Below are 26,268 nucleotides of genomic sequence, written 5' to 3' on the forward strand. Positions count from 1 at the left end.
GTATTTTAGTCTTTTGCTTGTATCTTATTAAGGTGTTCCTGCTAATTGCCTAATTTAGATTCCTTGTGTGAAATTGACTTAATAGGATTTGGTGTCCCAACCCCCAGCAATGAAACACAGCAATCGCTTTGAGTGGGATTAAAGAAGTCTTTATTGGTTGGATTCATTTGATTATATATGCTTGTGTAAAAGGTAGTTTTAAGACTCAAAACATTTCATTTTTGTTCTAGTTATAAACAAGTTGTAGACATGACACAGAAATGTATAAATATATATATAAAAAAAAAAAGATTAAAAAAAAACAACAACATGCTGCCGGTGAAACCGAGGCCCCATATGATTTATTTATTTGAGAAAAGTAGAAAACTGTTATGTGAGAGCTATGAATAAAAGATAAAAATAAAACAAACAGCAATGAGGCAGATGTTTGCTCTGGATACATGAAAATCATGGGTGTTGTCTTTAATATTGAATCAATCCCACATTCATTTCTGTAAATACCCAGGCCAGAGTTAGTTTTGGTGTTCAACAGAGCTGAACCTATTCAGTTCTCTTTACACATACTACCTTTTGGCAATATCATCAGGAAACATGACATGCATTTCAGTGCATTTCAACTGTTCTGCCGACGCCACCTGGCCCCATTTGTCGACAAATCAGCTCTGATTTAGCAACATAAAGGCCTGGATAAATGTTCCACTTTTAAATTCATGTAAAAACCAAAGTACTCACTTTGTTATATCTTGTTGTTATAAGTCGTTATATCTTTCTCCTTTGTTAGCCTCCCGTCAGTAAACTGGCTACCAGCACAATCAGAGGTAGAATAGAGCCAGGATATATATATATATATATATATATAAAACCCATTTATTTCTCAGTCATCATAGAGTATAACCCCACATCTAAACCCTACATGAAGTGCACCACATTTATCAGTGTTCTGCAAGCCAGAGTGTGTTGTCAGGAAGACAAAAAGTGGGCCCGCCTTTCTCTGCTTCTCATTGGCAAGTGGTAGTTGCCTTCAAAATGTAGGTTGAGACACTGATTTTCTTCATGTCAAGCAGCAGAAGACATATGACAAAGTGCAAATACCAACGGTCCATTTTTGGTCAACTAAATATATTGGCGCACTTTCATTTATAACATTGGGCGCTCATCCTTTGCTTGACATGCCACTTGACAAAAGACAAAAATGAAATGAATAGAAATCAGGCTGGAAACTTTTGGGGCTCCACCACACCACTGTGTATTGTTTGGAATAAATCTACCCCCAAAGCCCTTTAGAAGGAAGGTCTGTGTTCTCATTCACCCTGCAGGAGCTTACAGCACGCAGATTTCCAGCACTGGAATGGGAGGCAGAGCTTTTAGTCTCCTTGCTCCTCTTCTGTGGAAGCAGCTGCAAAGACAGGACAGAAACACCCAGACTATGCTTTGAAAAAGCTTCTTTTATTTGACTCACTGATCTTTTGAGTACTACTTGTTTTAATATGCTGCTTGTCTTTTGTATACTTTTAAGCCCTTTGGTTTTATATTGATTGTTTTTGCTTTTATTGCATTACTGTATATTACTGACCCTAGCAAATTGCTTCCTTTATCTGGGGTTAATAAGCTTTCAGTCTTTTTACCCCTGGGCCACTGTAACTGATTCGAGTTTGCATTATGTTTATGTTAGTGTCCCCCTTTAATTAGAGTACACATAATATAATGAGCTTCATCATTGGGACCCAGCTCAGTTTGCCCTCCAACAGCCTTAACAACACCACCTGACATCTTCCTCGCGAGCCCTCGGACGAGCCCTGTTTGTCCAGAATAATAAACCCATTTTCGAGACAAATATAATCAATTATGACAGTGATTTGTTTCATAACCGTCTCATCACCTCTAATTAGCTACATGGCTCTCGAGCTCCATTCACCTCCACGGTCACGCCTCAACAGGAAATGACGAATGTAGCCACGAGCGTGACGAACGCCTCGTTCGAAAATACAACAAGGAAGTGGCCGTTTGTTGCAAAGGAAAATAATCACCGGATAAAACGTCTCCTCAATTCGGGGGTCGCTCCGCTCGGCTGCTGGGCGTCGGCGGGGGGGCAGAAGTCACCGTGGACTCGCCCGAGAGTCCGTTTCTGATCGTCTCGAGGAATCCAGCTTTTAGCCGGCCAGCTAGCTAGCGATGAACACGGACGTGGAATTTCACATAAGGCAGAATTACCCGTGGAACAAGCTCCCTGCTAATGTCAAACAGGTACCGTGTTTTAACGTTTCCTCGGGGCACTGTGTGAGGTGAAGAGCAGAGTGTCCTGGAGCAGAAAGCTGTCAATGTCACAGCGGTGATCTGTGTCATTCATGCAGCCGTCGGTGACTCCTCTGCAGGGCTTCCACCATCCAGCCGGAGCCATAGCTGACAATCACTTCACTACAGCCATTGACGCTGCGCTGCCTCTGCTTAACTGCCCCGGCATCACATGACAGATTGTTTGATAGGAGGCGCCACATGATTTTTAGCGCGTGGGTGCCACCTGAAAATCTTGCATTCACACCTCTACACACTGTGTGTTGTGTGTCCTTGCACCGTCGAATAATATCGAGGGAGTTTTAACAGTTATTAACCGTTAATAGTCCGGATTAACGGTGTGCCATCGTCACGTCAACATGTCGCGAGAAAGTGGAGGCGGGTGCACGACTATTTCATATCTCTGTGCCGCTGTTAACATGAGCTGCCTGCATCTCTGTGCTTCAGAGAAGTTGGTGTCCCAACCAGACGCTGTCCTCCTCCAGGGCTGATGCCATTGCAAGAATTGGACACTTTTGGGGGGGCACCCCAAAACAAATTGCGGCTTTTTCAGCTCAGAAAAGGAATAATCAATGATGGATTTTTATCATTGGGGTAATTTAAAGGTGCAAGATGTGATGTTAGTCTTCAAAAAACACTTTCAAACGAAACTATTAACAATGGACCAATCGTGTTGATTTTATTTATTTATTTTTTGCTGATATTTGATCCACAGACTGTATTTTCCAGTATTGATGTATTAGTGCCCGTCCACCACTACTGAACACCTGCTTGAAATTGGTTTGCATTTTCCTCAAAATTTGAAACACCTGAGCCTCATTTTGTGTATCTAAGTTGAGCCTGAGTTTCTAGGGAACTAGAAAAACTATGTGGTTGCTAACTGTTACCAACGGAAAACCTTGAATAGGAGGCTGTGTTCACTGGGGAGAAGTTGCATCGTTCCTTTATGCCATATGTGCTCGCCATTATTCATCATAGTTTCATCATACATCCAGTGAGCTGCATTTGAATTAAAGCACAGCAAAAGCTGATGGCAGGAAATAAATCTGCACAGAGGAGCGGTGCGCATTGGCCTGCCAGCTGGGAGGAGCGCAGCGTTGAAAGAAGTTTATTTTTTGCTGCCTCGCATGGTAATCTGGCCTTGACCCTCACCCGTGTGCTTTGTTCTCTCCGCAGAGTTTGGGGAACTCTCAGCGCGAGTATGAGAAGCATGTGCTCCTGTACAGCATCCGCAACCAGCTGCGATTCCGCAATAACCTAGGTGAGCAAGTTTGTCCCTCACACCGACGCTGAACACCTGTTAGCGAAAGGCTCACGATGATGAGGTGTGAAGTTAAAGACTGAACTGTGTTTCCGACTGTAAACCGTAATAAATCCCCTCTTGTTTGAGTTGGGGCTACAGATGTGACACTGGTTATGGTTATATATTTTAGTGGAATTCTTCTCAATATGGAATAAATTGCAGTATACTACAAATTAATTAATAAAAGCCTTAACATGTGTATGAAAATAGCTCCCACTAGCTAATCATCTCAATAGTTTCCGTTGTGACCTTCAGGTTGCCTCAGGTTAGTGTGCTGTATTGATCAGGCATAAATTGACCACATAGAGACTCGCCTCTTGCTGTGACCTGACTGCTGTTTGCGTTTCACGAACAGTGCGCCACGTGAGGAAGGATGAGCGCAAGTATTATGAGGAGCTGCTGAAGTACAGCCGGGACCACCTGATGCTGTACCCCTATCACCTGTCCGACATCATGGTCAAAGGGCTGAGAGTCACGCCATTCTCGTATTACATAGGAATCATGGAGGTAAGCAACTCAAAAGATGCGTGTTTGGTGAGGAGAAGGCCTTTTTGTTTGAATTTTTATGATTACACTGGCGTCTCAGCTGCCTCTTACACCCCTGGGCGTCTTTCGTTCGGTGATGGCGTTCAGAACAACGGCCCGGTTAACTCCGCACAGCGGAGCAGCAAAGATTTTCTCATTGGTTCGGAAACATTCAGCCTTTGTCTGTTCGAACTGAGCAATGTCTTAAATTTTGCCGTCCGTGGAGACCATCGCAAGAGTGGCTTTAAAAAGGATGTGAGCTTTTTACAGCTCCCTGCTGAGGTATGCAGGGCGTCTCTTTTCTGCACAGACAGCTGCAGTTTACTGTTATTTGCACACCAAAGTGGATCTTATCAACATTCAATGATTGTAGTTGGCATTCGTAGAGGATAGTTACATGTCATTTGCCTGTTGCATAAGAGGGAATATGTTGCAACAAGGCATAAAGTGCTTATCTGTGGTGTCAGCTCATTGAGCGGGACAATGGATCGAGGGAGAACACGCTTTTGTGCAGTTTTGCCGGAGAATGTTTATTGATGGATTTGTCGGGCGCTAGGTGTCAGGCAGTGTCTGGAAAAAGCCTCAGGAAGACACACCGGATTGATTCCAGGAAAAACGCACTCAGGGAAAATCTCTGCTGCTCGCTCCGCGGTCAGTTCGGGGCTTTGTCTGCTTGACAGCTCCCACTCACTAATAAGGCACAGTCTGTTGACTGAGGCCGGCACAGAGAGCCAGTCTGTCAGAGACTCACCGCGGCCGGGTTCTCCTTGACTTCTGACTTTTTTTCCATTAGATAACAGACACTGAGCCCATGTGTTCGCACAACACGAAGTGTTGCCTTAAAGAAAAAAAAAAAAGTGATCCATATTCATACCTCCTTGAGCTGAATACACTGTGTTATTTAATTGAATGTGTTTGGCTGCTAATGGCATTTATTGTGTTATTCGTTTTCATAAAGCTGCCATGCATTTCCACTCCTCCTCAGCTCTGCGTTTACAAGCCATGTGCGCTGAGGCAGTTGCCACATGCCATTAGCGTGCGTCCCATCTCATTTGGACAGATGTGACTAACATGCTCAGTGTTACTTTACTTACAAACACAAATAACGACAAACTGCTTTAGCTTTTAGCCCACTTAAACTGGTTTCACCTTCTTTCCTACGCACGCTAAACTCAACTTGACTGAGCTTTGATTGTAATCACTAAAGGGGCCGAAGGCTGTGTCATTTTCTGTTAATCTGTTCTAAACACTTAATGAAAACGAGGAGTAGAAATTAGCACGGCTGCCCAAAGTGCCTAATCCTGTTATTAATCAATTGGCGGAGGATGTAGGAAGTGAAGGAAAGAAAGTTTATTTTCTGCTTCTCTTTTCTCCTCTCTCTCTTTTTTTTTGTACCTCCAGGATATTATGAACAGTGAGAAGAGTTATGACTCCTTGCCCAACTTCACTGCTGCTGACTGTGAGTTTAATTTCTCCTTTCTCCACAGTTTCCCCCTTTACTCCCACAGTGCTGAGATGACTTAACTGAGGTTTCGTTTACCTCCAACACCTACGCTCCCTGCGTCACTGGTTACTTTTGCACAACTCTTCCCAGGCAGGCTGGCACAGTCACTTTGAAATGATTCCTAATTTTAGCTAGATGAGGCATTTAAACCTCAAACTCGGTCAGGGTGTTAATTTGAAAGTTGCTTTCAACTAATCTGAAGATCCTTAACGTTTTTCTGACTGTACAGTGTTGTTTAAGGCGTTAATGGTTTCCTCAGGACTCACCCTTTCCACAAGGTGGTGTCATTTGCCGGATCCACTCCTCCTGATTAGTCTGCAAATGATCTTTTGGAAAATAAATAAAAGTCAGTTATTAAAACTTAGGCCTCAAAGATGTATAGTTTGCCCAGTCAGGTTTCAGCTATCACATTCCAGCTTAAACTATTTTTTTTGTCCAAATATTGTCCCACGTGGCTCTAAAAACACCACGATGGTGACAACAAATCAATGGCTAGTGTCATGGTGGCTACGCCCACTTCTTATATACAGTCTATGTAGGGGCCCAACTAGTTCAGCAGGGTCACCAGGTCATGTCTCGACCTTGGGACTTCCCACCAAATTCCCAGAGACGACGGTTCTTTGGCTAAAAGGTTTTTCTTCCTCGCTCTTCACTCACTCCGCAGCAGCTTTGCCACAGATTTCATGTTGGATTCAGCACCACTGCTGTTCTGCTGTCAAGTGAAACAGGCTTTGGCAGGTGCTGATGAGCGACTGAGTCCTGGCAGTGCAGGACCTTCCTGCTGCGGGGACAGAAGGCTGCCAGCAGGCTGTCATAGAGGTACTCAGAGGGACCTCTCGCCACTAATCTCCTTGGAGGAGCTTTGGAAATGTGTCATGCAGAACTGTGTGGATGGAGAAGCTGAGGGACTTGCAGCATTTGCTATAGGTGGTGATGAAGTGGGATTTGAAGGCTGATTTGCATCCTCACAACTTCTGCTGTATGACCCTGATTTTTATTTTTTTTCTCAGATTTTGAAATTATGTATAGATTTACTTGCACACCTTCACTTTTATTATCCTCAGAGATCCAACTCTTTGCGCTGCTGCATGGAGAAGTAGTGCTCGACTGAGTGTGCGTATCAGGAGCTCTGGTGGTATTTAGATGTACCTTCTCAGCAGAGTTGGGTTGAGCCATAGACTGTAAACAAAAGATGGATGTAGCCAATGTGACTTCATCCTTTGGTTGGTTAACAACCGTTTCAGGACATAAATTTTTCCATTCAACCAGAATCTTTTGGTGTTTTTAGAAGCCTAGTTCTAGTTTGTGAGGAGTACCTACTTGTGTTTACTGACTTTCTTGTATTCCCTTCATCACAGGTCTGAGGCTGCTTGGCATTGGGAGAAACCAGTACATTGACCTGATGAACCAGTGCAGATCCTCCAAAGTAAGCTGTGTTTAGTGCATCCCGGAAAATGTGAGTTTTAACAAATGGAGAAATTGTAGCGGTCTTTCACTCTGAATCGACGACTAGAAAGTTGAACATAGCTCTGCTTTGAGGGTCGCGTTGAGTGGACAAATTACGATGCAGATTTGTTTACTAAATCTGGAGTCTTTCTTACTGATATACGCCAGCTTTATCCTGCGCACAGTCGCAGAGGACCTGGAGCTCATCCCTGCGTGACACCCGGACAGGACTTTTATGTGATTAAAATAGCCTTTTATTTTTTAAATGAAGGGTGATATTTATCCGGGTGTTAATGGAAAGTTGTTTATGCCATTAGGCCTCTTTAATAAACCTCTAATTCTTTTGTTCACTCAGCCTCACCTCACCATGCTCACCAGCGATGTTTTTTATTGCCTCTCCATCTGCTTCCTTTCTCCAGAAATTCTTCCGCAGGAAATCAGCTCGGGACCTGCTGCCGGCCAAACCAGTGGAAATCTCCGTGGAGCCGTGGTGGGTGGCACAGACGGGCTACATCACAGAGGACGACATAAGGGTGAGTGGAAACCTGCATCCTTTTTCTTTTCCACACTTATTAAGATGCTCATCAAACCAATTTTATTCCAGGATCTCGATTTTTTATTTTTTTTTAAATTTATTTTATTTTATTACGATCCCCCCTTAAAATTAAAGAGACACCTTCAATAGCAGTTGACGAAAGACACGCAATAGATGAAGTTTACAATATAGACAGCTGAGATAACAGAAAAATAAGACGATAAACACGAGTTTGCTTCCGGACTTCGTCACCTCTTAAATGACCTGAGATGGACAGACTTGACAAACACAGGACACAAAGTTGCTCCACAATTTCCATCAGCTTTAACCCCAGAAGCAATCGAGGAAGCTGGTGTGCAAGAGAAGAAGTGGCAGAGAATAGCCACAGGGAAGAGTGTGCATCTCAGTTGTAAAAGAATAAACTGAATGTGTACAGTACATGTAAAAAGAGCTGTAAAGCTGTTTAATTCGCTGGTCAACATGGTACCAATTTGACTCCAGCTGATTAATTCCCCTCCTGTGATCATATGCTGGGACAAGGACAGAAGTCCAACTGAATGGCACAGATTAGTTTTTTTCCGTGTGGCTCGGTTAATTTTGCATGTAAATTTACTGAGTGATGAGTTCTGTAGAATTTTTAACCAGATCTTTTGGTGCAATTTAAACATTAAACTCACCCTTTGAACTCATGAACACTGTGTTGACATCTCAGTCAAAAAATAGCAGAATTACCAACAATTCTCTTTATCAAAAGAAGGAAAAAAAACCCAAAACCATTTGGGAATTCACACACTTGTAATGTGCAGATGGATTCACTGTCGCAGAAACTGCAGAAGAGCTGTTGTTTGCTAGATTTGCTTTTTGCCACCTGTTTTCAAACACGCTTGGGTATAGTTTGCTCTGATGTTGTGTTTTTTATTGGGTTGAATTGCAGATCTGTTCTCCAGCCGAGAAGAAAGCCATTGATAAGATGATAGATTCAGGTCCTCAGCTGGCTGGATCCATGGAGTACAATGTGGTCTTAAGTGAGTATCTCAAGTTATTTTAGCTTCTTGGACTTGCTTTGAGGAGCTTTTGTCTCCCCCTTCTGGCAGTGAACGTTATTACATGTACCATCAGCTTGTGCTTATGCCTTATGTACTGCATTCATTCCTCTGAGCACAGAGCTTTTTTCTTTTCTTTCTTGCTTTGATTCGTTCTCTCTTTCTTTTTCTTTTATCTTGAGCATCAGAACTTCATTTGAACGCTGCCTGGGTTTTTTTTCCTCCAAAGGTTCCTCAATGTGCTGCAGCCTCCACCTGCTTCCTCCTTCAACTCTGACCAGTTTTTGCTGAAATGCATAAAATGCATTACTGCCAGTGTGAAAATGTCACCACAGGATTTAAACTGTGGGCATGCTGCCAACTAAGGAGGGATTTGGCTTTGTAATTATTATGTGAACTCATTTGGGAAAGGCTTAAACGAAACAGTGTTAAGTTATATGCAAAATTTTCACCCCTCAGCTAAGTAACCGTATGTGCTGTTTAAATAAGATTTCCTCAGTACTCATCTCTTGTCCTTAGAAAAAGAACAATAACTAGATTTTCTTATGTAATTTTTTGTTCTGAGCATAACAGCAGTTGCAGTCATGTGCACAATGCTAACAGAGTATAATTGTTCTATCAATGCAGGCTTGTACAACCGGGGCTTCATCTATCTGGACGTTCCCATATCTGATGACAGCTGCATCTCAGGTACACCGCTGTGTGTTCAAGCATACCTGCTGATAGCCTTAGGTTGATTAAACATCATATGTATATAGATTAAGTGCGTTGCAGGCAATGGATCTGCAGAACTGTTAAAGATGTATAAAGTAGTTAGAAAGAACTCTAAGGAAGCAGTTGGGTGTTAAAACAAACATTTGCTCAGTTGTTTTTCTACTTTTTTTTCCAGTGCCCCCCCTGGAAGGATTCGTCATGAACCGCGTCCAGGGGGATTACTTTGAGACGCTTCTCTACAAAATCTTTGTGTCCATTGACGAGCAGACAAACGTAGCAGAGGTAGGCTTCATGAACGCTGTACTCTGCTGCTGGGCTTTCATGTGATGTGACACGACTGAGTGTCGATATGTATCTGAGGTTTTTTTTTTTTTTTTCTATCAACTTTTCAACTAAATGCTTTTTTTCTCTCTCTTTCTCCTGTTCCCTGCTTTCTCTTTGGCTCTCAGCTGGCGAACGTGTTGGAGATTGACCTGGATTTAGTGAAGGTGGGTATCCACAGTGTGAAGTTGTTATGTGCAGACCAAGGGCTCTTTTTGTTTCCCCTAAAGAACCGTGTATATATTTGGGAAATATGACCTCGCTTTCAAAACTGACACTGACAAAATAGGGAGGTAATCTTTTCTTCACTCTTGAAGATGTATTTACGATGCACTTCCTCATTGTGAGTGTGGGATTTTCCTGACACTTGGGCGCAGATATTCCAAGGGTCAGATCGAATCGAACACTGACTCTTGTTATACACATTCCCAGGCCTGAAACTGCCCTCGAGCAGCTGGTGCCTGAGATACTCCATTTCACAACATGGTTTCCATGCCTTCGCCACACCGTTTTGCTTTTGATGGCGTCTTTGTGGCCTCTTCAACATGACATCAAATGTGTTTCATGACAGTGGTGTTGCATCCCATAATTGTAGAGGGAAAACAATTTCCAAATTACTTTAGATTCTTTATCTCAGGCAATATTATCCACATATTCAATCTTATGTCATACACAAAGGAAACTCTTATTTCTCATATTAGAGATTATATAGAATATTACTTTATTATCAGGGTGTGTAATTAAAAAAAAAAAAGGAAGGAAACGTTTTTTTAAAAGGCACAGGCTGCTCACTCTCACCCTTCTGTCCTCATATTTATCCACACAAGTCTACAGTTCGTAAAACTGGATGAAGATAATCAAGCATTACTATAAAAGTCGTGGCCGCAAGGAATTGTGGGATGGAGTCATCTCCTTTCTTTGATAAAGTATGGTCAGATGTGCAACAGGAGACCTTAAAGGAAGCACTGGAGCTTCTTTCCTTAGCGTTTTGGAAATTCAAACAGCTTTTATCGTGGTGGCTGCTCAAATACTTCAAGGTCATTTCACAAAAAAACATCTTACCAGGCATCAAACACAGGTCTTGTAGAGCTAACCTGAGCACGAACAGGAACTTTTTGACTGTGAGAGCCGAGCTTTGAGGGAGAGCATTAACAATATCTAAGTGTTTAATAAAGAAATCACACTCCATGTGAGTCTTTAGATTGAATAAAAGAACGGGAGCCCATTTCAGCTTCCTGATGTTTTAGAAAATGGGTATTTTCCTTCAAATAGCAAACATTAAGACGCTGGCATTTTGTTGGCTGAATAGCCGTCATATCTTACCTGATTGCTGTCGCTGTGATTTTGTTGCATTTCAAATGAAATAAATGGTAACTAGTTTTATCTAACTGCAGTTTTATCAAGCTGAGCAGGGACATATTTCAGCACAATTTTGGTTACATGCTGAGACACATTTCTTAGGAGGTAGATACACACACACATGTTCCAGATTAGATCCCCGATGCCCTATGACACAGTTGAATAGGTGCTCGAGTTTGACCCAGTTTCTCTATCTGTTCTGTTCTCTATCAACCAAACTCCCTCACAGTGTTTTAACCTTCAGTTTGAAAAGCTGAACTCCTCTGTTCTTCTAGTCCCATCTCACCTTTGTAACTAAAAAGCAGAGTTATAGGAAGCAGCTGAAGGCAGCTGTGGCAGCAATTCTCCTGCAGCGATGATTGAAATGTCAAAGAGGAACCTTTGTGCTTTTTATCGTGGTTAGAATTGAATTTTGTCTTGACTAATGACCACAAATTTGACCAATGTCCTGAGTCATTGAGGACATTTCCTCTCGTTGAATTGTTTTTTATGATAAAAAGGGGTTTAAGTTGTGTACAGCAGTCCAAGTATTTCTGAATAAAAGATGTATGAAGAGTATACTTTCAGAAACAGAGAAACGTGATTACAGAACAGCCTAAAGTAGTGAGGGTGGTTTGGTTGCCACTGAAGCAGACCTGTTTGTTGTGGCCTGATAGACTGTTGCTTCAGTGGTTACAGAGAAGTGATCCTGACTTAGGAAAGGTTGAAAAAAGGAAAAAAAAAAGGAATAATATTTTTTTTTGTGTGCTAAGAAACCTTGGATGGATGGGGTTTAAGACTAGAACTCGGCTCCAGATTAAAGCTCATCAAGTGAGTTTTGTTTGGACCTGGAGTTGTTTTTTTTTCATGTGGCTGTAAAGATAAAGAGGCGCACTCACTTTGTGGGGTTTGTAGTTATAGTTGGACAACATTTTAGTGCTTGGTTGTCAAAATCCAGATTTTTGGTGTCATTTTGGGATGGGATGTTTATACATTGGTGTTATTTATAATAGGTTATGCATTCTAAAAGGGATCCAGTGTAAGTCTGGTATCTTGCCTTGAGATGATGGTCTGATTTTTTTTTTTTTTTTAGCTTTCCTCAGAAGAAACATCTGCCTGTATAATTTAATGAAAAGATTGAAAATATAAGTTAGCTCTTCATCAGCTTTTTAGACTTGTTGAGTCTGAAGACCCCTCCTGTTTATATGTTTGAACCTCTTGCCCTGTAAGAAAGAATCGCTTACAATCATTTAGCATCTGGGTCTTAAAGGCTCTCACTAAAAAAATCCCACATGAAATAATAACTCAATAACTTTGGTCCACAAGTCATTATGTTGTCATTAGCTTGATTCACTCCATCTGGTTCCTCTGATAATGAATATTTCATTTCATACATATTTGTCCTCAGTTTTCAGCCATCACTTTCCAACTTTCTACCTTTTTTTTGTCCAAATAATATCAATACTGGCTCAATAGAGAGCAAGATGGCGATGACAAAACAGCAAAATCGTGGCTTCAAAACAGCAGTTCACAAACCACTGAGGAACATTTATTTATTTTTTTACTGTAAATGCATTCCACTTTTTTTTTTTCCCTTCCCATGACCTTATCATTGCTCCTTCTTATTGTATATGTCCACATGAGGTCTAATCTAGTTGAAATGTCATGTCAGATTGGTTTTATGTGGTACAGAGTAGCTGTATTGGACAGAACTTCTACCTTGTTTTGTCAGAATGCAGTTTCCATGTACTGTCGACTCGGCTTCGCTGTAAAGAAAGGTCAAGTGATCGGCTCGGACCAGCTCCACCCCACCTGGAAGAACGCCCCGTCTGTCAACAGACTCAAGTATGTGCTGCTTTCTATGCTTAGCTACTAAATGAACTGGCAGTGTAGTGGTGTCCTTTTTTGGAACGGTCATGATTCAGTCTTCCATCATTTTCTGGTAAAAACTAAATAGGAAACCATATAACTACACTAACTACTTAATTAAGGGTTCACGCTGTTGCAGAAACAGAATATACATTCGTGGGACTCTAAAATCTAAAACATCGATCTTAAATCTACATTATCTCTTAAAGAACACATGAAAGCCATTATATCTTCAGTGGCTTCAGCTTCAGGTTGTAACTACTACTAATCTGAGGTAGGTACATTGGTTGTGACTTGGTCTGTGCTCTGTTGTAGAAGCACCATGGACCCCCAGAAGATGCTTCTGTCCTGGGAGCAAGGCAGTCCCGTCATGGAGGGAGGCTCCTCAGCCACAGACACCGACACCACCAGCCTGGAAGACCAAGGTCTGTCTGTCTGTATGCAGCCACACACACACACACACACACACACACACACACACACACACACACACACACACACACACACGCACAGTCACAGTCACAGGCATATTCTGCGGTGTACACACATAATTACACACGCTGATATATGCACACGGGGCACTTTGTGATTGCTACTTCAGAAGTTGGAAACAGCAGCACTAATTAATCCCCAAGAAAGCTCAGTCGTGCTTCTGAAAGTCACTCTGACATTAAGAGGTGTTTGTCTAAAATGGTCTAATTTTTACCTAATTCTAATTTTGTTATGCATATTAAGCTGGCACTGTTTGAGTTGCTTGCAAATTAAATGGTATCAGAGTGGCTGTTGATCAACCACATTTGCATGCAAATCAGTTCGAATTAATCTGTGTGGGAAACAGACGTGGCTTGGGTCGCTCCCTGTAAACACATTCACGAAAATCATTTGCCACGATCTACATCGAAGAAGGATAATGAACATTTAATTGTGCTGTTTCATTTGTTTTTAACATGCATTAATGGCTCTACAAACGGGTATTAAAATTTCTCTTGCTGGGTACATCATTTTTTTCCTGTCTCTGCAGCAGACACTGCCAGTGTTAGCAGCCTGAGCATTCCTGCTGCACCCACTAAGAGGATTGCCTTCCTCTTTGACTCCACCCTCACAGCCTTCCTGATGATGGGCAACCTATCCCCGGTTGGTTTTAGAAATAAAAAAAGAAGCCTGATGGAGATAAAATACTTTAACTCTAGATCTTAATTTCTCTTTGATGTGGTCCCATCAGAACCTGAAGAGCCATGCGGTGACCATGTTTGAGGTGGGGAAGCTGTCCGACGAGACTCTCGACAGCTTCCTGGCTGAGTTGGAGAAGGTGAGACCGTAACGCCAAGTTCTTTCTGGTTTGCCTTCGTTCGAACCTCGCTCAATTTCGTCCTTTTCTTTTTCGGTACCAACGGGATACCAACTAATCATTTATGTACGAACGGTGTTTGTTCCTCTCAGGTGGAGAGTACAGCAGAGGGTGAAGCACAGCGCTACTTCGACCACGCTCTGACCCTTAAAAACACCATCCTCTTCCTGCGCTACAACAAAGAACTCACTCAGGACCAGGGACCGGATATTCCAAATATTGGTAATCGAGCAGTTGCATCCACTCCATCCAACTGTTTTTTGTATATTTCAAACTCTGACATCATAAAACGAACCTTTTTACGTCTATAGATTTGGAAAATAGGCAGCTTGCAGGCCCCATTTGGCTGTAACTTACAGTGAAGCGGGCATGCTGCCTTCCCTTCCTCCACAGCAAACTATCACAACAGAGACTCATATTTTTGCCTACTCCGTGCACATGCTTCCCTGTGTGTTGTAACTGTGTTTTTGGTAGTTTTCTGCCAGCAGGTGACATCTATGATAAACTGCACGTGACATTTTGCAGTGATTTTTGAACCGGACCCTGTCCGAACCTGCACAAGATAACAGTGAGACTGAAGTGGAAGCTGCAAAGTGTCTGGCTGTAGTTCAGAGTCAGCGAGTGTTCATACAGGAGAGCTTTAACACACAGTCGCATTCCAACGGCATCTCGTAATGTGGCGTTCATTACGCGCAGTGCGGCTTGGAAATATTAAATACGCTGACAAAGTGTGGAGTTATTCGGGCTGTTCACAGCTGCATAATCGGTATGAGCTTAAAACCACCTGAAATGTGAGCCTGTTCACGTCCACATTTGAAAAAGGACGCAGTGATCTTCACATGTTGTAAGTTTTCGGGTCTTTCAACATTTAGTTTTGAAAAAATGGAGCTTTGATCAGATTAAAATCAGCTGATTTGGAATGTCACCACTCGTGTATTTTAATGTGTGTGAAATGGATCAGAACGTTTTAACGGTTAAAAACCGTTTTGTGTCATGTTGGTGAAAACAATTCGGAGGTGACGGCGGCGCAGATTTAGAAACTCTCCAAGACTGTGCTCCTATAAAGATACTCTTCGCCGTCTTTACCGCAGCTGTTTCAAACAGCCATTTTAAATGAATCCCACACTGCTACTTAAACTTATTTTGCGGTCTGAGAAAAATCGATAATTAATTAAAAGCTGGTAGCCACTCTAGAAGCAACAAAGAGGAAGCGGATCATGTGTTTGTGCAGCTGTTGGCACACTCTTTCCCGGTGCCACTCGCTGCTGTCTTTACGGCTCTCTCTTGTGTCTGGGTGGTTTTCTTTTATATCTGCTCTTATGAGTGACTGAATAAAGGGGAAGCTGGCACCGCTCGTCTAGTGTCTCCAGGTGGAGCAGCGGAGAGAATACGTCCTTCAGCTCCAACAAAGCCCTGAGTTTCCGTGTAGCTACCATTGTGCCACCAGATGCTGTTTATTTGGTTTGGCTGCACGCCTCACTCTGGATTGTCTTATCTCTCAGACGCCCTCAAGCTGCTGCTCTGCTGCAGAGTGAGCCTGCTGGCTGAAACTAAACAGAGCTCGTAATGCTACAACAGTCTTATGTCAACCGTTCATTTAGACGGTGAATAGATTTGTTTTGGGGGGGGGCCCGGGGAAGAAAAGAAGAAAAGGAAAAAATGTGAACTCGGAGGAGATGTTCTTCAGCGGTGCCTAATTGCATAAGTAAATATAGAAATAAAGTTGACTTATGATTGGTTCAGTCCAGCATTGAGGCATCTGTTTGGCGGACTGTTAGATAAAACTATCTTTTTCTGAGATGGTTGGTATCGCGTCATCTGTCTGTGAAATCTTTATTTTGATAATTACCCCTTTCCACAGTTAATAGAAAAACCTCTTACAGTTGCGTACGGTTTCAAAACTCCTGTTCAAATTTGTTTTGGTTCCTTAAGAAGGTCATTTTCGTGCAGGTGGAAAAGTGCTCCACCTCCTTTATAATCTGCTGAATCTTCCTGAGGGTCTTCTGCAATCAAACGAGGGTGTTGATTTTTCCAGAGCTCATTTTGACCTCCACTGTTCCTCTTAACTGGCCCTTTTTAATGAAGTCGTGACTTTGGGAAACAGCTGCCTGCAAATAATTAGCTTCTTCCGCTTCAACGGCATATTTTAGTATTCAGAATGCTCTTTACAGGAGCCAGTGGATCCTGTTTGTAGGTTTGATTAGTTAGAGGACTTGAACGCTTTGACATTTGCATCATCCTCTTGCAAACAAGCAGTAACGACAATGCTGCTTAAATTCCTTTTTCACAAAACAAAAACACTAGATTTCGTTCGAGTTTTAAAAAAATCTTGTCGCTGGCTTTAAGCCGTTTGGAGATCGGTTCATTTGGAAGGTGTGCACTTTTTCAAAGCGATTACAGCGATTGTCCGCCTGCCTGCATCTCTTCTGAGCATTTGTACACGATTCGGAGCTCGTCTCTGTGAAGAAGCCTTTTCAGTGTTTTTCCTCCCTCTAGGTTTCCCTTTGGACATGTTGCGCTGTGAGAGCCTGCTGGGTCTGGACCAGGCCACCTGCAGCCGCGTCCTCAACAAGAACTACAAGCTGCTGGTCTCAATGGCCCCGCTCAGCAATGAGATCAGACCCATCAGCAGCTGCACGCCTCAGGTATGATGCATGGAGGGAGATGGCGTGTGTCATGCTGGGTCAAATGTTTGTGTGTACTAGATGACATGAAAGCGCTTTGTTTGTGTTTCATGTGACTGTTAATGCGCTTGCTTTGGCTCTGTTTGCCTTCTCGCCTGGTGTACACACTTGTGTGCCCAGAGTGATTTGTGACTGTGTGTGTCTGTGTGTGTGTGTGCATTTTGTGAGTTCTCGGCCTCCAGTTGCCCCAACAACAAGGCAATACAAAGACAGAGGGAGGGCTGGAGGCGAGGCTTAAAAGTAATTTCTCTTCCTGGCCCCACTCCAGCATTCTTGCTGAGCCCAGAGAGACTGAGAGGGAGAAGTTAAACTCTTATTGTGCCATTTACGCTGACACTTATTCTCACTCTGCTGTGGCTCACTTAAGTCAGATTTGATGAATTTTTCATATTTTGTGCTCAGATCTCCACTGATACAGTGCCCTCTTCATTTGTCTCATTATTTTCTTTTTTCTTTTTAATTCAACTGATGATTCAATATGTTTCTATGTGAGAAATGAGAAAGAAAGGTGCCTGTGCACATTTGTTCAGCTCCTGCACACTTATCTGTGTTCGTACGTGTATTTGTTTGTCCCTGCAGCACATTGGCCCGGCCATCCCTGAGGTGAGCTCCATCTGGTTCAAACTGTATCTGTACCATGTGACTGGCCAAGGCCCGCCATCTCTGCTGCTCTCCAAGGGCTCCAGGCTCCGCAAACTGCCAGAGATTTTCCAGGTGAGCCCAAACTAATGATTAATCTTGTGCGTTAGTCGAAAGCGTTGATAGACATGTTTGACGTCTGATAAGAAAAGCCACACGTATGATAGATTAGACCGGGCAGCAGTGGGCTTGGATACATAATGTGACACCTTCTCTTTCAAAGTTTTGACCTTGCCGTCAGTTAGAGGGACAGGCAGTCGAAGCAGTAGCTGTGTTTTTTCTTCCCAGCCAACCTTCATTTCGTAACAGAGAACCTGGTGCTTCACGGTTATGCGTCACAGTGCATCTGGATTTCCCTCCTCTGAGGCTTTTCAATGTTTTTAGAGTTTTTAAATTCTCTTGAGAATGTGAGACAGGAAGCTGTGAGGGGCCGAGTCGGTTAGACAAGTTTCCAGAAGGATGGGTTTTATTTACCTAAAGAAAAAAGGCAAAAACACACCAAAACAAGGGCCCTTAAAGGAGGTCAAATTAACTTGAATCATTACAGCAAATTAACCAAGAAAGTAACTGTTGAACAAAATGTAACTGACCTGACATCAAACGAAGGGGATTTAAATACTGGCTGATCAGACCAGTCTGACACACAAGGGCAAGGACCCAAAACAGCTCATTTAAAGTAACAGTTAAACTAATTCTAATCAAACAATGTTAAGTAAACAACTCAGAAATGAAAGAAAATACAAAATATTTGAGAAATAAATGCATTATCCTCCCCCATGATGCAGCAGTTCATGGTATGGCCCAATCAGATGTTCATGGATGCCACACTGCTCCTCCACAATCCTCCCCAACACCGGTAAAAGAGAAAAACATTGACAAAGTTGAACATGCAAATGTCAACTAAATGTGCGCGCTACAAATGGAACTTTCAAGAATATATGTAAAGAATAATGTGGCAAAACCTATGAAAAGACCTCGTATAAGCGTGTTGGTGCATGGAGTTACAGACCGAGCTGTGTGGCTGCAGCCATGACAGAAACAAAGGAGTGTGCAGTCATTTCTCAAGGGTAATATCATGCAAATGGTTCACGTTATGAGAACACGAGAGCGTCTACATATCAGACTTGCAGCGTTTTATTTAAAGTTAAAGATAATTACCCGTTCATTTCATGAAGAAGCTTTGTCTTAGACAGTGGTCTGTGTCTGGCTAATGTAGGTGTGTCAGTTATACTGGAAAAAAAGGTGTTTCCTGTCCTCCTTTTTGTTTTTTCAACTAAACAATTTCTGATATAAATGGCACCAGCGAGATGATGTTGAAGCTGGAGAAATGACCCTTTTGTATGAAAAGAGGGTAATGAAACGTTTCATTGTACTTGTGTCTTTAATGTTATTTAGTTTCCCCTTTTATTTAAATGGATGATTATTCCTGTTCAGTATTTTCAGTGATGAGCCTATCAACAATAATGTTCTCGTACAATAGGTTGTTAAAGGCTGTGGAACAGTCCATTGTGTAATGTCCACTTCTCTCTCCTCAGACTTACGACAGGTTGTTGATCACCTCCTGGGGTCATGACCCCGGGGTCGTCCCGACGTCCAACGTGCTGACGATGCTGAATGACGCCCTCACGCACTCTGCTGTTCTAATCCAGGTGAACTCAGCACGGTTTTACCCTTCCAGGTTTATCCGAGTCCCCGTTTGGACAGGATTGAGATCATGAGGGGGGAATTCAGGCGTGAATGTTTGCTCTTTTGTGTTCTGAAAAAATCTGAAAAAATAAAGGCCGGATGCAGAGTTTAAAGAATAGATAGAAGAACATTTGCTGCATTCGGCTGCTTTTATTTCAGAGTTTCCTACGTTTTGTCTTAGTAAAGACAAGAGCTAGAGAAGAATAATTTTGTAATAACTTTTTGCCGCCTATACCTTTACCTATAAACGACGGACTGTGTATACAGTGTTTAATAAAAACGGTGTGTGTGTGTGTGTGTGTGTAACCCTCAGGGTCATGGTATGTTTGGTCATGGAGAAACTGTTCACATCTCGTTCCCGTTTGACGAGGAGGATCTGAAGGGAGGTTAGTGACCCTCTCAGCACACGGCTATGCTGAGCTCCTAAATGTTTCATGATATACTTATCCTGAATAATACGGCCATCCAAAAAGCAATTTTCTGAGTCTTTTTTAAAAAAATTTCTAATCATGAAGAATCCCACAAATTTTAAGTGGAAAAGTTAATAAGGCACCTTTTTACGAAGGATGGTTTTGTGTGCGGCACTCAACAAGAGGGGATGGAAAAAAGGAAGAGCGTATGAAGCTATGAAGTTTACTCAATACCACCGTTATCTTAAAAAAATAAAAATCATGGCACATAACCATATTTCTAAACATTCTTAAATGGTTTACAACACATTATTAGTTAATTTCTTACCCATCCACCCAGCATCTGCTGGTAATCTGGAGTCGGGCTGTAGTAGCTTTAGGCTAAAGAAGGGCTGCAGCCCAGATGCCTGGTAACTTTCTCCAGCCCCTCCATGCGCTCCCAAGCCACATGAGATATGTAATCTCTTCCTCCTGTCAGATGTGCCTGCATAAAAAAACCTCTACTGGCTCCTTGTGATGTTGGGAGTTTCTGTACTCCAGATGTCAGAGCTCCTTACCCTGTGTGACAGGGAATATAGTTCTATGTATTATAATTTTTTTCGAAAGAGTACTCATCAGAGTGATAGATGGATATCTATCTTTTATGTGGTTATAAGTGATAATTAATGTCAGCATTTGTGTATAGTCATTGCCAGGATGAGTGTAACTGCTTTTGCCAACTCTTCACGCGGAGATAATTTCTCTGCAAACTCAAATATTTACATTTTTGGCTTCGAGGGTTTATTTGAACTCCTCAAACAGAGAGGATTTGAATCCCCTGCAGTCCTTTAAGAATTTGCATAACAGGCTTTTACATCAACTTGCCCGTCTCATCCCCCTGATCGCTTTATTTTAGAATAGAACACAATTCGCGCAGATGATGGCATCGACTTCGGTCGCGTTAGTTCAAGTGTGTCATCCTCACTGCTTGCTTGGTCTGCCTCCTGTGCAGAGTTCTCCTACTCCAACATGTGCGTGCACAAGGCGCTGCAGAAGCTGAAGGAGCACGTGGATTTGGAGCACCAGTGCGGCTACATCACCATGCTCAACTCCAACAACCGGCACCGCCGCAGGCCCAGCGACAGCACTGAGTACAGAGGTAGGCGGTGCACGTTTCTTCAACTGCGTGTTCATGCGAGCATTTGACAGGCGAGACATATGGTTGAATTAGCAGCAATGTCCTTGCCTGTTAGGGCCATCGGCACTAATGATGCAGATTAGATCAGTTTTGCTCTCGGTCCAATTTAATTACGCTGTTTGTTTGCATAATCGTGTGCCTTTTTGCGGCTGCTTTTGCTAATGGATGTGGATCGAAGCCTTTACCCTTAGATTTGATCTTAATGTAACGATTTCTGTTAATGGATATTTCTGCATATAACTCTGCGTATTGGATTTTACTTGTCAGACCAATTAGAGGCAATGAATTATTAAAAATTTGTAAACTGAACAGCTGTCGCGAGCCTCAGTGTTGACGTCGATCTGTTGCCTCTCTCGCAGGAGACACCCATCTAGGTGGAGGCCTCGACACCAACGGCAGCACCGAGTCCTTTGAGCTTGTGACAGAAGAGAATGGCGAGAGCAAAGGAAAGACTGACAGTAGGTGTATTTATAAATTTTTTTCTGTAGAACATGGTTTTCGAGTGATATTTCATCCGGTTTTTGTGAGTTTGAAGAGGTGGTAAATAGGTCAGATAGCGAAGGCTGAAGTGTGAGAAAGACTGCAGTCAGAATTCAAAACCAGGACGTCCTTGCCTGTGCTTTGCGTCTAATACTGTCTTTCTCTCCCTTGCCAATCTGTTTCTCTCAGCCCTTTCATCTGAAGACGAGTGGGTCCCTCTTGAACTGTGCTTCGGCATGCCCCTCTTCAGCTCCGAGCTCAATCGCAAAGTGTGTCGAAAGATCGCCTCGCACAAACTGTGCAGCAATGAGAGGTAGAGCCTTAAACATCCAGAGCAGTGTTGTTGTTTGTTGTTGGTCTGCGAAGACGTAAGACTTTGCTGTTGTTTCAGCCTTCAAGAGCTTCTTCACTCCAGCCGAAAATTGTCTCTCAAAGTGTTGAGCTTTGTTCAGTCATTCCAGGTAAGAACTGCTTCTTCAGGCAGAATTTCCTGCTGAAATGAATCAATCTAGTTCAGTTCAGGTAAAATCTTCTTGTCATCTCACAGATGGGTTTGTTCTAATTAATCTGGATTTAAGGTTTATTGTTTAAAGGATAATTTAAAGGAATGAATTGTTTGTTTGGGTTTAGATGCCAACACATCAGAAACTGTTTGGAACAGTGTTTTAATGGCTTATATAAGAATAAATTGTCATAATCTTTAAATTGTGATCTTGAGAAAACAAAGATGAGTAGCATTTAAGCTTTTTAACCCGTGATCATGTTTTAATGTGTCATTCCAGCCTTAAACATTATGGAGCTATTTTTCTTAACCTTTTGTGTTGAATCAGCTTGAGTTCAAACAAACCAGCTCATTTCTCTTGCACCAGTTCTGATGGACATCTCAGGAAATCAAACCCTCAATGATATTGTTATTATTAGATGTCCTCAAGCTGGTTTAAAAAGGGGAATTCTCACTGGAGTTGGATACACTGTAGTGACGGTTAATGTGCTTTATTGGGAAAAGAAGTGAATGACAGAATTTAAGCATACAGAGCTTAAAGTTGTGTTCTGAGTTTCTAGGTGAAAGCAGAGAAACTGCAACCAGTCATAGAAATTGAGTTCAGTTATGCAGTGCTCACGTGAGAGATTTGCTGAAATGAGAATAATAAATAAAAGTGTCTTGATTTGAAAAGACGGGAAATGTCCTGTAATGCAAAAAGAAATGGTGAAACATCTCACAAGCTATCAGGTTTGACTGTCAACAGATGAGAAATACGATGGAGTATAAAAAGAGCAACTCAGAGTCTTTGAGAAGCAAAGCTGGGGAAGGTATCATTATTGGGTGTCATCATTTTCCGTACTTGATATTAAAAGAGCCAGAGATTTCTCAGAACCCCGAGAACCAATATTGAATATCTGTGATCTTCTGGCCCTCCGGCATTGCTGCATTAAAAGAAGATGGAATTCTGTTGGGGGGAAGAAAAAAAAGGCACATTTGCACAGGGACACTTTTTTAAAACCTCTTTCAGTGAGCACAGTTTGCATCTGCATCCACAAATGATAATTAAAACTCTGCTTTGCAAAGAACCACCCTTACATTTAACCGAAAAAGAAAAAAGAACCATAAACATTGCTGCCGTCTCCAAGTCCGAGCTAATCAGAGATGGACTGCGATAAATTAGTCAGGTTTGGTCACATTGGGAGGTCTAACTAATACATATTCTGTTTGGAAGTCATGGGAACAACCTGCTTTAGGCAAAAGAACAGAGAAGCCATGTCATGTGTTATCAGCACTAAGTTCAAAAGCCAGAATCTGTGACGGTGTGGGGCAATGCAAAGCCAAAGTCACTGCCATCCCACATTCTGCCAGTATTAGAACAACACGGCTCCCTTTTCAGGAGAGCCCAGGTGGTAAATTGACATGCAGTCCAGACCTGTCACCCTTTGCAAACATACAGTGCGTTATAAGCAAGAAATATGACAAAGGACGACTGAAACTGCTTTAGCTGAAACCTGAAGGAGAGAACGACAGGTTCATGTCATTTTAAACGAGATGTATCAGTATATTTTAGGGACAAAATGTCATGTGAAGATCACACAAAATACATGTCAAATGTGGGCCGTTGTACCAACCTTTGTCCAACTTTTTCCTCCCAGAGGAGTTTATCCTTGTGCTGTCATCCTCCCTGCTTGGTGTTCTGATCTGTGACCTTTGCCCTGTGTTGGCAGGACTGCTTTCAACAATCCGACATGGACAGCGGCGTGTCCAACCCTCTCAGCCAGCCTCCGGCCGAGTCCGGTGTTCCTCTGCCCTCCCTCAACCTCCTTTTCAAGGACGGGCAGCTGAGGGAATGGAGCGGGCGGGCCCCTCCCCCTCTGGACATCTCAGCCCTGCAGAAAGACCAGCCCTCGTAAACCATCACCAAGAATGGTTGATTCTTGAGGAAACGGCATCTCAGTGAAATGGGCCACCTCTTTTTCTTCTTTTTTTTTTTTCAGTGTCACCTCTTACTGAGGACGTTCTTCATCGTGGTCCAGCCCCGCATCGTCATATTTGAAATGCCCTCCTTCATAAGCTCACCCTCTTGTCCGTCAGTATCCAGCGATGGGAGATAAGACCCCGTCAGCTGCTTGTCATTTATCTACTGTATGGGGAAACATCCTTGCCAACACTAGTTCCAACCCCCTTTTTGCTGTTTTCCCCCTCTGTGATTCCTTGTATTCGTAGCAAGGCAGTGTTATCTGTTGGAGTGGTGCTATTATCACATTATATAACAGTGATGCAGGTAAACAGCATACAAACCCGAAAGACTATTTTACTGGAAAATGGAGCGCTGTTTACCACTAACATCCCCGCAGCCATCTTCCAATCAGTGGAGGTATTGTTTCTTCAGAGCAGTGTATAGTGATATCCTAGATGTTCTAAAAAAAAAAATTTAAAAAAAGACCCACAAAGACTTCTTCAGGAATTATTTGACTATATGCATATTTAGGACCAAGTCTTTGGACTTACCAGGTTAATTTCTGATACAGACCCTGCTGCCTCCACTTGTTGTCTCATGTTCAGTGATCTAATGCATGATACTGTTGCACAACTCATGAGAAAATACTTTCCTCTTTACTTGTAATCAATATTGGGGGCATTTATTGTTTGCACTGTGCAGGATTTCTCCGAACCTGTGGACGAATAAATGTCGTGTGATTTTCTTTTTTCTAAGGTTGGATCATTTGTAGTGCGCACACACGATTTTTAGAGCTCGTGTCTATCAGAAGGAAGTGTTTCCTTTATGGGAACTCAAAACACTCGAAGAACTGACAGGGGCATCTGAAAAGCTGCTGGTTTTTAGTCTTTATCGTTACTTCTCAAGTCGAGAACACCAAAGACATTTACTTTTTTTTTTTTTTTTCGCTTACGGTGACTTTTTTTCTTTTTTCTAAACTGCCTTTTCTTTTTTTGCCTTATCGTAGTCGGCCAATCAAAAGGAACCAGTCCTTGAATCAAAGTTGCTCATTTGCTCTGCTTTTTTTTTCTACTTTCAGCTTTTCTTTCTGTTTGTTTGTTTGTTTCTTGCAAGTTTCTCTCAAGTTCTTCATTTTATTGAGTGTATCTCTCTCTCTCTCTCTCTCTCTCTGGATGGACTCCAGCTCGTGTGCTATGCGCTGCTCTCTTGGCCAGCCCATCGCACTCTCCAAGGGATTCTGTTTACACCGTGTTTTGAGAAGAAATGGGGCTTGTAGTCTAGAGGGAGAGAAGGCAACTTTGCTGCGATAGCTGTCCCAGGCCCAGGGGATTGATATGCTAATGCTTTGCCTGGTTTCTCATAGATGTTGATGGCCCACAAAGTGTCTGAAGCCTTCTGAGTGCTTTTTATTGCATTTACAATGGAAACACAGTGTGCTGAGTTTTTTTTTTTTTTTGAAGGAATCTTCCCTCTGCCGTCTTTGACCCAATTGTGGTAGTTGTTTCTAAAGACTTGATGCTGAAATAGAAAAAAAAAAAGGACTAACTTGAGGTCCAGCTGAAGCATGACGACCGTGTAGAAATTGTTGTGTGTATGTTGTGTATGCGTGCGTCTTGTTTTAATACATGCCCACCTTTCACAAAGAGAGTTCCCTCCCAGTCCCGCTTGTTATGATCTAGTTGCAGCTGCTCATCTTTCCCCGGATATACATCCACCACAGTGTTTTAAAAAAAAAAAAGAAGATAGTTTTATATGTCAGGCTATATTTTAGGAAATCTTTGTTGTAGCTCGTTTAATGAGACGGTGTATATCATTGACTTGATAAAGATAACTCCCTTGTAATTTAAATGGGTTTAAAAGAAGAAAAGAAAAAAACAAAGTGACATTCCTTCTCTATACCCTTCCTTCGTTCTTGACCCTGACCCCACACACATATGCTCACTAATAAATATGTAAAAAGTATATGAAAAAGTAAATAAATATGTAATGAGAGCAAAGTCTTTTTCCTCCTCAAAAAAGTGTCTCGTGTCTCTTTTTTTTTTTTTTGCTGAGCTGTGCTCTTTGAAGGTTTTGTTTGCTCTTGCTTGTAGACAGTAGCGTTACACGAGCCGAGGCTGTGAGCTGTTTTCCAAGCCAGGTGGAACAGATGGTTGTGAAAGACGCAGCGGTCCGGATGCTCCGTCCATCTGCTTCAAGTGTAAACTGAGCTGAAAAACACACATGTGTGAGACATGGTTGTGAAACCCTTGGAAAAAAAACTATGAAAAGCCCACGTTTTTTTTTTTTTTTGCGAGAAAGATTAAGGTGAGCATCTGTGGCTTGCTGTACCCCCACTGGACAGGTGGAGCCCTGCCTAATTGGCTCTGTCGGCTAGGCCTCCCTGCTCCACTAATATCCCAGCACCGCAAATTACAGCGTGTTACAGAGAGAGGCACCAGGGGCGTAAACTGGGTCACGCCACCTGAGGATAAGAAGCTGCAGGAAGCGGTCAAATGAGTGGCATGTCACCG

The 26,268-nt window shown here is 42.4% G+C and overlaps 1 protein-coding gene across 4 annotated transcripts; it reads left to right on the top strand.

Moving 5' to 3' along the window:
- Nucleotides 1–1,940: 1,940 nt before the first annotated feature.
- On the top strand, nt 1,941–25,499 carry fam91a1 (family with sequence similarity 91 member A1). 4 transcript variants are annotated; one of them, XM_072369957.1, is made up of 25 exons: nt 1,941–2,244; nt 3,469–3,553; nt 3,951–4,102; nt 5,522–5,579; nt 6,983–7,050; nt 7,239–7,295; nt 7,487–7,603; nt 8,540–8,630; nt 9,276–9,338; nt 9,538–9,644; nt 9,812–9,850; nt 12,754–12,866; nt 13,206–13,315; nt 13,912–14,024; nt 14,113–14,199; nt 14,331–14,460; nt 16,735–16,883; nt 17,502–17,636; nt 19,097–19,210; nt 19,561–19,633; nt 20,649–20,795; nt 21,194–21,292; nt 21,504–21,627; nt 21,706–21,775; nt 23,526–25,499. In XM_072369957.1, exons 1-25 carry the CDS (start codon nt 2,173–2,175, stop codon nt 23,709–23,711), a joined length of 2,559 nt encoding a protein of 852 aa, XP_072226058.1. In that variant the 5' UTR covers nt 1,941–2,172; the 3' UTR covers nt 23,712–25,499. The 4 variants fall into 4 exon arrangements, with proteins under 4 accessions (XP_072226058.1, XP_072226059.1, XP_072226060.1 ...); XM_072369958.1 differs by having other exon boundaries at nt 1,942–2,244; nt 13,915–14,024; XM_072369959.1 differs by lacking the exon at nt 7,239–7,295 and having other exon boundaries at nt 1,942–2,244; nt 7,490–7,603.
- Nucleotides 25,500–26,268: the final 769 nt, after the last annotated feature.

This window comes from Leuresthes tenuis, unplaced genomic scaffold (genome assembly GCF_036924035.1).
Source record: "Leuresthes tenuis unplaced genomic scaffold, fLeuTen1.0.hap1 SCAF_18, whole genome shotgun sequence".
Taxonomy (NCBI): domain Eukaryota; kingdom Metazoa; phylum Chordata; class Actinopteri; order Atheriniformes; family Atherinopsidae; genus Leuresthes; species Leuresthes tenuis.

Bases quoted from the DNA above. Each gene is read 5' to 3' on its own strand.
- fam91a1 (XM_072369957.1), top strand. From the start codon at position 2,173: ATGAACACGGACGTGGAATTTCACATAAGGCAGAATTACCCGTGGAAC. The intron at 21,628-21,705 runs GTAGAGCCTTAA...CTGTTGTTTCAG, and splicing joins AAACTGTGCAGCAATGAGAG to CCTTCAAGAGCTTCTTCACT. The intron at 21,776-23,525 runs GTAAGAACTGCT...CTGTGTTGGCAG, and splicing joins GCTTTGTTCAGTCATTCCAG to GACTGCTTTCAACAATCCGA.